At 39.4% G+C, this 13,755-nt stretch overlaps 1 protein-coding gene across 1 annotated transcript in view; it reads left to right on the top strand.

Annotated features, from left to right (window-relative positions):
• Nucleotides 1–13,245, top strand: part of COBL (cordon-bleu WH2 repeat protein) — a 111,238-nt gene extending 97,993 nt beyond the window's left edge. The window contains exons 11-14 of the mRNA XM_009705131.1: nt 6,635–6,738; nt 7,987–10,010; nt 10,641–10,760; nt 12,910–13,245. Coding sequence (XP_009703433.1) covers nt 6,635–6,738; nt 7,987–10,010; nt 10,641–10,760; nt 12,910–13,245 — 2,584 coding nt within the window. The remainder of the gene's footprint in view (nt 1–6,634; nt 6,739–7,986; nt 10,011–10,640; nt 10,761–12,909) is intronic.
• The last annotated feature ends 510 nt before the right edge of the window (nt 13,246–13,755 follow it).

Here is a 13,755-nt window from a genome sequence, read left to right as displayed (position 1 = left end):
AAGTCGGTAGCTGGAGAGAATTCAGTGATGAAGCTGGTTGGAGGAAGAAAAAAATATAATAGTGAGTGGCAGAAGGCCAGCAGGAAGGAAAGAGAAAAACTGTAATGAAAAATAGCAGTGTATGTATGTATTATATATACCTCTTTGTGCACAAACGCGTTCTATATAATTATATGTCGCTTGTAACTTATCTTTGAGAAATACGGGGAAGTTTTATTCTGTTATTTCTTTATAGGATAGGTTTTATTTTAGCTGGGTAGGCACATGTTTTACTTTTTTGAAAAAAAGTAGTTTCAAGGAGGAGAAAGGTAGAATAAGGGTTAAAGCGACAGGGAGAACTTCAGGAATGAAAAATTACTTAATTAAGACCCAGATGTCTGACAGATTTGCAAGCCTCTGCTTCTTACATAGTTTTGCTGATTTCCTTCCTTATCTCTGGCTTTCCCTTTCCCCTTGTTCCAGAAAACTCTTTAAATTTGGATACTCTCATGCACTTTTTTGCTGGCAAATCTTCACGGAGGGAAGATACTAATGATATTATGGTTAAGTAATAGATACTGACAGTCATTATAGAACAAGAATCCAGATTAGCCTTTCTGTTAAACTCATCCACTGGAAAAATACCGTATTCTTGGAGCTGTAGAATATTTTACTTGTTAGGAAGCAGCTTGGGTTGCTAAAGGTATAGTGCTGGCTTCCAGGAGAGAAAGGCTCTGGTCCTTGCTCTGTTTCTGATTTTTCTGTGTGAACGAAGAGAAGTTATTTAACCTCACTGTGCCATCTTTTAACTTGCAATATTATATTGCACAGGTGATGTGGCTGTATAAAGATTTAAATCATGCTAGACCACTTTCCTGACTATTTCTGGCAATGCCGTCTGCCTGCGGGCTTTCCCGTGGAGAAGCTGTTGCCAGAGGCCCATGTGAGGAGAGGGGAGCAGGGGCATACTTCCAGCTGTATAGCAACTACAAGCTGCTGCTTATACAGCAGGACACTGGAACCAACCTATGTCAGGGGACTCTGAAAGCTTAAATCACCCTGGTCTGTAACAAGCTTAGAGATTTATAGCATTAAAACACAAAATGATACTAAGCACAAGCATTTTCATTTGCTTTCTGTCTAGATTTTTGACCAGTAACCATGGAGGAGAACTGTAAAAGGACCATAAACCCAGCTGCTGCTGAAAAATTACTTCATTTTCCTCATCTATATTTGCAAGTTCTTATTTTTAATTGGGTGGTGTTATATCTGAAGGCAGTACTTGGACCTGTGTGACCTAGGATTGGAAAACAGTTTAATTCAATCTCTGATGATTTTTATTCAGCACAGATATAAATGCAGTCTGAAGACCTTTGTAAGTTTGATGCAGTCCCACAGAACTAGAAACAGAACACAAAGTAAAAAATTTGGAACAGAAATGGTACCTGTACCTTGCTCTCAAAAAGTAGTGCAGCTTTTATTTTAATTGCTCATTGAAAAACATAAAAAGCAAGGTTATCTGGCATTCAACAGAATATGACCATGTGCTTTTTTCCTTTTCCTAGTTGCCTGCCACTTTCAGAAGTCTTGCATCAAAGACAAGTGATGACTTTGCTATCTAACCAGTCCTAAGTTGGTTGTTCTGTCTACAGATTTTGCATTTTAACAGGCTTCAGTCATTCAAACTTTAAAACTTTATGCTCAAGTTCACAGGAAGCAGCAGAAATGGAAAATATTACTGATCAGGTCATAACTTAGGTGACCAGAAAGTCCACCACTAATACAGGCTGCTCTCCTGCTGCTGTTATATTCCTTCCTTGGAAGGAAATAGGAAAAAGTCATCTAGCCTAAGAAATGCAAAGAATGGAAAAATGTTCCCTAAAATTTTGTAAACTATTGATTAATCTGGAAAATAGTTACCTCCACTTTTGAGAGTACTTTGTTGTATCACTGACAAAACCAAATATATAAACACCTTGAGTTTGCACAATGCCATCTTTCTGGCTTGGTTGAATAGAAAGTTGTATTCAAAAAGCTTCAGCCATACTTTCTACAACGTAAAATCATTCAGCATCAGTCTCATCTTTAGCATCCACCTTGATATATACCCAAGGTAGAAGCATTTATCTTTCCAGCATTTGTTTAAGAGGAAAATATTGTGGATTCATTTTGAAGAGGACAAATTTGGATACGTACAGATGGGTTAATGTAATTCCCCAGCATCAGACTGAGAAGACTATCAGGGATGGGAAGTGAGCCCAGATGCACCAAAACCCAGTCTGGAGTAACCATATCAGCTTTCCATGTTGGTCAGTCCCTCTTAGCTGCCTAAGACACATGTGAGAAGCTGAATGCTCTCAATGTCCATTGAACTGCCTCATAGCAGTCCCTGCATCCCTGCGTGTGCTACTGCATAGTGGGTCTGTCTGGATTTGACTCTTGTTATTTGCAATGGCTTTGTCTTCCCTCCCCAGCTAGTGAGAAATTCACAGGAGCCATGTTCACATCTTTTGATATAGCAAGCATAGTGCAAAATCAGTGAGACTTTCAGGTCACATTCAGTTAACCTGAGAGATGTCTGCTGCCATTTCTTCTTGCCTGCTGCCACTCCAGCAGGACATGGGTCTTCCTGTCTTCCATATTATGTCTACCAGCCCCAGATGTTTTGAATATCCTACAGTATTTCAAATGGCACCAAGTGCCCAAGTTCAGATAACTGAATCTCTTCGTCAGTCCGGTCTCTGCAGTTTACATAGGTCTGTGTTGTATTTGAACAGTTACGGTGGGAGTTGTGGTTTCTACCTCTGGTACCATACATGAGGCTCACCAGAACTCCTGAGAAGTTCTCAAAGAGGCTTGGGTCAGTTTTATCATTTGCAGACCCACAGGTAAAGCAGGTCTAATTATAACAAAATGACAGCTTCTGTCATTGTAAATCCATTGTCTTAACTACCACTGGTTTGGGTTTCTTTTTAATGCAGCATTTCCAGCTAGGTTTATCAGAAAATTTTCTCTCTTTCTTAGAATGTAACTTTCTCATAAATATCCATCTCCCATGGCTCCCATGGCACTAGTTTGATGAAATGCTGCTGTAAGTTTCAGTTTGTCTCCAACTGCGCAAATGACTGCTGAAGAGTAATTATGCATTGTAGCCTGAGCTCAGTGGAACGCTAAAGGCTGTAGTTTAGTAGTCACTTTGCTCCATTCTGTGCTCTTGCACAAATCTCTGCTAATCTACGTTAGTAATAAGTGCACAGGCTTCCAGAAACTGTGCACATTTGCCATTTCAAGCTTGGAGCTAAATGCTCACCAGTGCTGTGCTTTTAGTGCCACATGTTTTACCAGAAAGGCAGTGTAAAGGTTATCAAGTTCTTCCCTAAGTCAAAAAAGTCTGTGTGAGAAAATACCACTGGTAATGTTTATCCAGAATGTAAAACATGGTATCAGAATAAGTCATGTTTTTTTTGGATTCTGGCCAAAACAGAGCTGTCAACAAAAGAAAAGTGTATAAGGTTAGAAGGGAAGAAGGCTATGAAAAAAAAAATTAGAGGCCCTTTTGTTTTCCTTTCCCAAATACTCTTGTGAAAAAGAGTCGTCTTAGGTGTATTTATAAATCATGTGAGCTACTGGAAACTACCAGGCCTTTGCCTCACAAAACATGTATCACATTTTAAATTCCCAATGCTAAAAAATTTAAGAAAAGCCCTGTGATTAATCTCTACCTACCTTCTGGCTTGCTTTGTAGGTGAGTTTGGAGATGAATTGAACAAAAGCTCTTTTAGGAATTTGGAAATGCAAAAGAACAGATCTGCTTTTTCTGAATCTCCCTCTGTAAGAGCAAATAAGAATCCTTTCATTTTCACTGCATTGTTCTCTTTCCCGCAGAAAAATTATGTGAATTGGATGTTATTATCCCAGTTGTCTAGATAAGGAGATGGAAGCAGAGATTGAGAGGCAAATTATGTATAGTCACTGCATAAATGCACAGAGGATAATGAGAGAGACCTCTGTTGTGCCCATCAAGGAGAAGATAATTTTGCTATAAGGAGTCATTGAAAGATTCCCATTGAATGACATGAGAAAAGAGCTGGTCAGTGCAATGGACCTACACAGCATGTTTGGAGCCCAGGAATCCCTGTTCCAGTCCCAAATATGTTTTCCTAGATAAATTGCCCATAAAATTCTCAAACCAATAGTTCCTATTATTTCCTGGAGAAAGCCCAGCATGGACAACCTTAGTAATACAGATTTTGGCTGTACTGTAGAACATTCAGGCAATAGACAGAAAGATACAATCAGGTACGAAAAAGGTGGTGAGCTGGTATGGCCCTCATGAAATTAGGTCTCATTCTAAGGTAGATAGGGGTTTACACATTTTTCTTCCAAGGCTTTGGAAACAGCTTCTTCACAGTAGCTTAGGCAAGGAGTCTCAATGTGTGTCAGTAATTTGCTTCCAGCTGTGTACAACTATACCACAAGACTGGCTTTGTAAAGAAGAAAGCAGTATTTGCCTTCCATGCTGGATAGACCTGTTGCTTAGCTGGTGCACCGTTTGAATGATTCTTCCATTGAAAATGCTCTTTCTGAGTTCGCAAATAAATTGTTTTAAAATACGCTCAGAGGAGAGCAAGTATTTTTTTATTAGTTTTATAAAACTTTCCAGTGCAAAAACAGTATGAAATTCAGTCAGTTCATTCTTTCTGCCACCTCCAAGTTGAGAGTTTTGTTTGCCAGTCTTCTCTCCCAGTCCAAATGCTGCAGTAAGTTTAAATCTTTTTGCTTGTATCAGTAATCTCATTGATTTGTATGTGTGTGTGTGCACTTCAGGGTACAGTAGGACTGCAGTCTTACAGTGCCAGTTGCCTCCGCTGGAGACTTTGACTGATTGTGACACCTTTCTCTTAATCCATCATGGGGGAAGCTCAGTTTGCCATGAGTCTTACAGTGTGGGTACTAAGCCTGAGCATCATCGTTCACATTGGCTTCTGGGGATGTTCAGGGCCTGTGAAAGCTCAGGTTAATGGCAAATGTTGGAAGAAATTGTATTCTAGTCGCAGAGCACTGTGTCTCTTCCTCTGTATTTAAACAACCAATACAGATTTTTGTCTTAGATTCCAGTTTAAGAAACCGTTTAGGCAGATATGTAGCCTTGCCATCTTGAATTCATCCCATCTGTATGTTCAGATACACAAGGATGTGTATGTGAAAAAAGTTTTGGAAAGCTTCCTTGCACGTGTGTTTTGCTGTTTCAATTGATCCCACATACATGAACTCAGCTTTGTAAGTGCAAGGCAGTTCAGGTGTGAGTAGAATAATCGGGCACCAGGACTACTACAAAAGACTGAAAGAAAGGAGAGGTGAATGCTAAATAAATAAATAATAAAGTAAAATAAAATAAAATAACTGATGCTTTAACATGTGCTTTCAGTTGTTCCTAGTATGAGCAAGGGAAAAATCAAACAATAAAATAGGAAAAAAGGAAGCTACATTGTTAGAGATAATTTAAATCAATGTCAGGAAACACCCCTGAATTTTTATTCGGATTATTATCTTAAAGGGCAGCAGAAAAATGGCATTTTTCAGGTAGTGTTTGGTAAACTACCAAAAAAATATGTAATGTTACTGTATCTGTGCTATTAAGGGTTTGATCTTGAAAAGGGCAAAGCTGCTTCACCTGCCTGGAGTTAGTTTAAGTGTAGCTAGAATGGAAAATTATTTTTTCAATAGGCTGATCACAAGGGCAAGAGTTAGATACAGTGTCACAGATGACAATGTCTTAAATTCAGGTGAGGAACAGGTAGCTGGAAAAAAATTAATTGCCCAATGAGAAATCCTAGCTTCAGTGGTTTAGCTAGAAAAAGCTCTGCTGGTCAAGATTTTTTTTCCTAAGAAACAGAAGGTCTGTTGTGTAACAGGTTGCAATAAGTATTTTTTTTAATTGTTGTTATTTTTTGTTAAAATTTTTCTTAGTTTCATCTTCTTTTTTTTTTTTTTTTTCTTTTAATAAGCCAAGACAACGCTTGGCACTCATACTGATTTCAGACTTGTTTTAGATCATTGTACAACTTCATCAAAAACCATGGAGTTATTTTCTGGCAAAGTCAGGCCCCTTGATATGTTTCATTAGAAACAGCTCTCAAGGGATTAGTTTCTCTTTCTTCCTACCCTCCTTCCCCTCAGGATGCAGAGTGATTGTCTAACAATACTTAGCTGTATTTATTTTTCATTACCGTGCAATTTTTATTTAATTAAGGTGCAGATAATTTGTCACAGTGGGTACACAGGATGGCAAGTGGTCTGCTTTAAAATTGTATGGATGTGCAAAACCTTTGCCTTGGCATACGCTGCTTTTGTGCAGCCCAGCTGAAATGCATACTTCACAATGAAGCCAGACCATTTCTTTGCGACAGGCTTTATTAACCCTAATCTTTTGATTGCCAGCACACTGAGTATGCTCAGGCACCAGGGAGATACTTCCTAGATGTGGATGTGTCAGTATGGTGGTGTGTGTCTCTAAGGCTGCATATTTTCCATACTTTGGGGAATGAGTTTCAGAACCCCAGTGGAACCAAAGGGGCTGAAATGATAGTGTATTTCAGAGAAACAGTGCAAAGTGAAAAAAGGAGACTGAACCTTTTTCTTCTCTTTCATTTAGCAAGAGAGATGAAGAAATGGCTTTGGCTAAGCATGAGAACGAGGATATATTCATTGCTGCACAACTCCAGCAGACTTTGGCTAGCCTGGATGAAGATTTAGAAGGTAGGGAAGTGTGTTACCTCTGAAGTACAAAAGAGAGGGGCATAGCCAGGAGATGTAGAGTCAAATTGTAGTCTGAGACATCTGCCTATTTCTCACTAAGATCACTGGGAACAACTCACAGATCTGAGAAGACTCTGGTCCACCCAAAGTGGCTGCTCTCCCTTTGCTTCTAGGGCAGCTGCTGTTTGTAGACTCACACTGAACATTTTTCAAGCTGCTTATCAGATTGTCATTGTATTTTGGTGTCTGCTACCAAAGAGAAATGAACAGCAGTTTATGGACACATTTGATGGACCAAATTTGGTATAATTTCATTGACTTCAGGAAGCTAAATCAGTTGTGAATTTAGCTCTGTGTTTAATGAACAGTGCCTCTGTTTTGTATTGTATCATAATGAAGTGGAGAACAGGGGGACATTTTTGTACCCGATGCGTCCTCTGCATTAGCAGATGTATTTTAAAGTTAAAAAATCTAAAAACGTGAAAAGAAACAGTGGGAAGAGATAAAATGTCATATTATGCTGCTCTTCCTTCTGTGAATAAAAATACTTCTCTGTTAATGGTTTGTCACTAAATGATGTTGAATACTTTTTTAAAACTTCCCATCTTTATTTCAGTACTTCTGCAGTGGACTCAATTCTGATTTAATGTCTGTGCATTCTCTAATACTACAATTTCTTAGCTTCTGTGTTGTAACCTTCCATTTATACCAGCAAATTTGAGAGGAGAGTTAAGCTTCTTGCACAATGAGGCTTCTGGAGTCACTGGTAGTGAAGGGTGAGAAGAATGGAAAAAAAATACAAGTACCGTTTCTTTGTTTGCTTGCTCAAGGAAATCCTTCAGCTGGGCTGTTATTACTAACCAGGTCTGGGAAACATAATTTGGAGTTGCTTGCTGTTTCTCAGAAATGTTTCTCCTTTGGAGTCATGTGGTGAAATGTTTATCACTGAGAGAAGTTAGTCAAAGATAAGGTATGAACAATAGATTAAATTCTGCTTTCAGCTGCATTTGTGTGTTTCCCACTGGCTGAAGTAGGAGGACTGCAGGAATATTTGGCTGATCCTAATCAGCAACCAGACAATAAAAAGGACTCAGATCTCTCCTTTTTTGTAAGACAGGCGTAAATATATTCCTGTTAGTTTTAGTGTAACTAAAATATCTGATCCACTTAGGCTTGTACTGGCTGTGTAATTTAAAGTCATATTGCCTAAATACTGCCTATATGTAATGTTGTATGTGTATTTTGCAGCAGTGGATGGTATAAGTAACTCTGACTCTGAGTACGTCAATGAAGTGTTGAGCCCACATACAAGAAAAGTTGAGGCTGCCCAAGATGTTACGATTTCTGTTCCAGTAACGGTCATAGATGATGCTCCGGAAGTTAGCACCTCTAACGCAGCTGAAAATCAAGAGACAGGGACAAGGGTTTCACAAAATATCTCAACTGACTCTGTTAATGCGGGAAACTTTACAAATAAAAACAACAATGCCGGTTCCTTTGATAAAGGACACACAGATGGTGGAGCTGTATGCATATCCAAGGACCTAATACATCAGCAACCATCTGAAAACGAATTCAGTCACTTGCCTGTGGAACAGAGGAGAGATATGTTTGAATCTCTCACATCCTCCTTTGAAAAAAGAAGTGAAAAGAACTTAAGACTGGATCCCCCTCCCAAACAGTGTGTGAAGTCTGAGGAATGTAAACCTAAGCTGACTCCATCTCACTCCAAGGTCACAGCTGAAATCAATACAGCGAAAGAGAAGATAAATCCATTTAATGAATGTAGTAACAGGGAAAGATCTCTGAAAAAAAGTAAATCAGAATTTGAAATCAAATGGCCACCAGCAAAAAAAATTGAAGTAGAAGAAGGCCCATCAACACCAGCATGGTGTCATCGTGCCCAGAATTCAGGAACAAACTACGAACCTAAAATGGGTTTGACAACCTTTAAAGTTGTCCCTCCCAAACCTGAAGTAAAACATTTCGATAGAGGAGTTTCACTCTCCACGGGTGCCATTAAGATAGATGAACTAGGCAACCTTATGGGCCCTAACACTGGTGTCAATAAGCACATACCAGGTACATCTGCTGATGAAAGTGAGGAAATTCATCTTGGGAAAGTGAAGGCATTTTGGAGGTCAAGTTCTATGGAAAAACAAAGTGATGAATCTACTGAGCGTTTTCCTAAAAAGTCAGCAGTCACCATAAGCTCTAAGCCCTTTACTATAAAACATGAACACAAACCTGTCTGTCTTGCAGCTCCAAAACCTGTAGCACCACAAACTCTTACTACCCAGGTAGCTGAAAGACAGTCTGAGAATGAAAGGACCAAGCCACCTCTTCCAGTTACACAGTCTCAAGTAACACCATTAGTAGCCCCAACCATTAATAAGGACAAGCTGGAGCTTCCATTTATGAAGCCACACAGGAGAACTTCAAGTCAGTATGTTGCCTCTGCCATTGCAAGACACATCAATGTAACTACCTTTAAGTCTGATTCTATGGAATATCATGAGAAAGATGAAAATAAACAAGAGGCAGGAGAGGTTAAAACTGGAGCAGAAATTTCACCAAAAAGATGTATTATTGTGGCCAAATATAGCCCTGTGGAAACAGAATTGGCAGAAACAAGAGAAACACTTTCAAGTATTTTTACTTGCAATCAGAAAGCATCCCACAGGTTTACACCTGATGATAATTCTGGCATGGAAAACAAAGTAGTTAACATCAGGGCACCAAATCAAGCAACTCCTCTAAGTTTCTATAAAAAGAATGCTAGTGTCCCACTTACTAAATCATCTCCAAAGGATAACAACAGTGCAGAAGATGATCATGGTTTAAACAGCAAACAAAGTATAGCAGAGAAAAAGACACGTGTTTTGTTTGACCAGAAATGTGAGACTTCGACCCACACTAATTCAGCCTCATCTCTCAAGCCTCCTGATCTCCAAGGAGTCCCATCCTCTTTCAGCTTGTCTTTGCAAGTCACTAAATGGCCACCTGCTAATGGTGTACAAGTTAGTTCGCTTAAAGTTTCACCTGAACTAAATGCTGCAGCAGCAAACACAGAGTCAGAACAGGAGGAGAAACCTGATGATTCAGATATTAATGCTGTGAGTGAACTGGATGTTAATGTGCAGACCAATATCTTTGGTCCAAAGAAGAAGTTCAAACCTGTTATTCAAAAACCAATTCCGAAAGACACATCACTGCACAGTGCCCTAATGGAAGCCATTCAAACAGGAGGGGGAAAGGAGAAACTCAGAAAGGTAAAGTGGAGACTTCTTTTAGCCTGTTCAGACTGCAGAGCCCTGTGTTCATGCTGTCAGATACCAGAGGTTTTATAACTGGTACAGTTGCTGGTGAGCTGGAGTACACAAGGCATTTGAAAAATCTATAATGACAAAATACAGACCATGTCACTGCTTATTCTGCACATCCTGTATATTATGCAACAGCATTGCTGCGGCACTAGCTGGAAGAGGCAGAGGGTGCAGAGATACAGCATAAAGGAGAGGTAATTAAGGTTAGTCTAAGAGCCGAACTCGCATTTCAGTATGTTGTGTAAAAACAGGAGCAGACAGCATGGAAAAAGCTTGTAAATACCTGAAATGAAAGAAAACTGCGTTTTGTGTTACTTGGTGATACTAGTTTGCCACTGACTTCATCCTCAGAGGATATGAGACTGCATCTGTAAGTACAGCATTACTATCTGCACGTATCCTCACTGTTCAGTGTGAGTAAGGGTTGTGAAAGCAGGCCCAAAAGAGGACAGACTGATTAGTCTCCATAGCTTGCATTCTGGTACAAGTGCCAGAAATATTTTTTAATAGTGTTTCTAAACTCTCTCTAAGTAAATATCTAATCACAATGTGAGGTATATTCTTTTCATATTGTAGGTTTCAGACAGTGCACTAAATGGCAATCACAAGAAACCCTTATATGCTGAGCCAGAGAATGAGCGCTCAGCCCTACTAGCAGCAATTAGAGGCCACAGTGGCACCTCAAAGCTGAAAAAGGTAAGAAATCAATATGGTAAGTGATCTTTTAAGTGCAGTCTGTTCCTGCTGGGTGTTTTGAATAAACCCAGATATGCCACAAACTAAACATTGTGCTGCAAAGAGAAAAGTTGAGGGGGAAATAATGTGATGTAAGAGCTGATCTGACTTACACAGATAGCATAATGGGTCCGATCCTATCTTCTGCTATAAAACTTCACACTCTTTGAAGTGGTGTGCTTTTAGCTGAGAAAGAAGGACATAGAAATCCAAACAAATTACAGGAAGTCTACATAGAAGACATCAAATGTTCGTCATTTTCACATTTAGATGGGGTTTTTTTGTACTTTAGGAGTATGCAGTTAGATTAATATATTTGCATTACCTACTGTATGCATCCACTCCCAGTTACCTGAAAACACACTAGGACTGCTTCATGCATGCTGTTTATCTGTTAACGTGCATGCAAGTTACATGCGAGTAATTGATGTTGATGGAACATCAACTTTCATCACAGCAGGATGATTCCTTCTGATGAAAGATTTACATAATCATTAAAGCATCTCTTATTCCTAATAGGCAAAACCTGCATTGTTCTAGCCTTAGTTTTCACTCAGTTCACTCATTCAGCTGAGGATGTGTATTTCGTGATGAGGTTCCCATTTCCCTCGTGCAATGACTCAGGCCATTAGCACATGTCCAGATAGCTGGCATTAGATAGAAAGAATCTCTTGTCTGTGTTAGGGAATTACTTTGTGCCTCAAATATTGTACTGCCCTTGCTGCAGGTAGGGTACAACCTCCTCTGAGCCTGAGCACAGGACATGCTAGGCAGCAGCCATCTTCACACATACTTAACTGCATTCTGCATTCATTGGGAATAAATGTAGATTTGTGTAAAAGAGGCTCTGACAATGAAGTGGTGGTGTATCGTCACAGAGACTTTTTAGAATACTTTTCTCCAGCAGAGAAACTTTTGCCATCATTTTAAAAGGAAGTTGCCTAGAAACCGTACACTTCTTTTTCACACCATGTCACCTGTGCTAGTTAAAGCACCATGTTTGTATGTGTACAGAGCAAGATATAGATGTGCTATGATGAAGTGGCTTCCCTTTCATATTATCTCAAATGTTCGTGTTTTACCTGACATGACATTATTCCCATATATTGTGTGTGTGTGTGTACAGTAAAGGAATAGAGTATAGGAGCTCTCTGAATGTGGATTATTTGATGGGAGATGAGTCCTTTCATTTTTCATTAGAGAAGTTTTGTGCCTCAGTTTCTCTGAAAGGGGAATGCTAATGCATCAGCTTGAAAACCTCGCATTTGGCACATGATATTGAATTTCCTAATAATCGCCAAATCATTGTAATTACTAACAATTTATCATGATTATTACTAGTAATGTTGTTAACAGCAAAAATATTTGTTGAGACAGTTGACAGAAAAGCTGGCTTAGTCCAAAAGATTGCGTTCTTCCCCTACATTAATTTAAAGTAGGAAGAGTTTCCAAGCTGGTAATTTGTGCAGAAATATTAGTTTCAGAAATTCCACAGAAACACGCTTGGAAGAGCAGTCAATTGATTTTGTTCTCAGTGCTTTGACGTAGTTTTCTCTGGTCTTGTTTTTTTTTTCTTTTTTTTCCTTTTTTTTTTTTTTTTTAGTATAGCTGGAAACTTTAGGTTTAATGGCTTCTTTTTCAATGAAGCCATGTCTGAGAGCTCAGATCTAGAAGAGCCTTGCTGTCATCTATTATTTCTGTGCAGCTTAGACTCCAAAAAGTAATGAGATTCCTGGGTGGCTGCTGCAGCCTTAATATATCTTCCTGATTCCAAAACCCTTGTGGTTGTTTCCAAATGAATACCAAGTCCAGCTTTCTCTCTTACCTTACATGCCAAGAAGAGTTACAGGATGCTGGAGCTCACAGTAAATAAAGATTGAGTTTCTGAGACAGAGTCAATGCCAAATCCTTGATGTTGGTAATCAGCCCAGCTGAGTGATGTGAGTGAGTAGTAACAGATGTTCAACCCCATAAGCAAACAAAAGTTCTGTGTGTTTTACAACATTCAAGCAAAGTGAAATCAGGGTACTGAAAGTGCATCAAATGTCAAATAATTACAGTTTAGTCATGCTTGATATTAATCACCTCCTTTGAACTGCATCATGAGCAGATCTCCTCATTGGCCTCCAAAGAGCTGCAGAGTTTTAGGAATGCAGAATTGTCCTTGCAGAAGGCAGAAGACCCTCAGGAAGAGCAGCTTTGTATCCCACCCGCCCCTGCCCAGCCGCCACCACCACCTCCCACTCAACTGTCAGCAGCAGCAGCTCCTAAATCCTCTGCCACAGCTACAGGTAACCCTGGGGAGGCAAGGCAAGCCCTGATGGAGGCCATTCGCTCTGGTGCTGGAGCAGCAAAGTTAAAAAAGGTAAATGTACTTCTATATTTTATTGTGGATGAAGTGACCTACGCGTGCTGTGCTTTGAGAGCCATTTATAAGCTATTATAGCCACGCATTTCTTTCTTCCATCTGAAGAAGGTACATGCACTGTTTTCTCTAACTGAATCAAAGATCAGGAGTGTGTTTCAAACCTTTGAACAGCTATTAAAACATACTATTAAGACTAAAACATGCCTGTGCATAGATGCAAGCATATGAGTAGTCAATACCTTTTTTTAAAAGAGAACATCAAGAGCTTGAATATCATTTCAGAAAGCGTTTTCATGCCCTTTTCATTCTTGTGAATCTGAGATGATAATGAATGTCCTTTAGACAAGGTGAACCTAAGAAAGATCAGGTACGAGACCCTGAAGCAAATTTAGAAATAAGTATTCAGTAGTGTGTCCTAGACCTTGATTCCCAATGCTTACACCTTGATTGCATCTGCTGAGACCTGTCAGTAAAACTGTGAGGTCATTTTAGTGTCTACCTGAACTTTATTAATTGGATGATGTGTGTTTCACTTCTGTGGTCAGCTGTGGATCATTCAGCTCCCAGATAGCTAAATGCTCAGTTGCC

Source organism: Cariama cristata, unplaced genomic scaffold (genome assembly GCF_000690535.1).
Source record: "Cariama cristata isolate BGI_N322 unplaced genomic scaffold, ASM69053v1 scaffold6638, whole genome shotgun sequence".
Taxonomy (NCBI): domain Eukaryota; kingdom Metazoa; phylum Chordata; class Aves; order Cariamiformes; family Cariamidae; genus Cariama; species Cariama cristata.
Note: the sequence above shows the minus strand (reverse complement) of the source record. Positions and strands in the feature narration are given on the sequence as shown.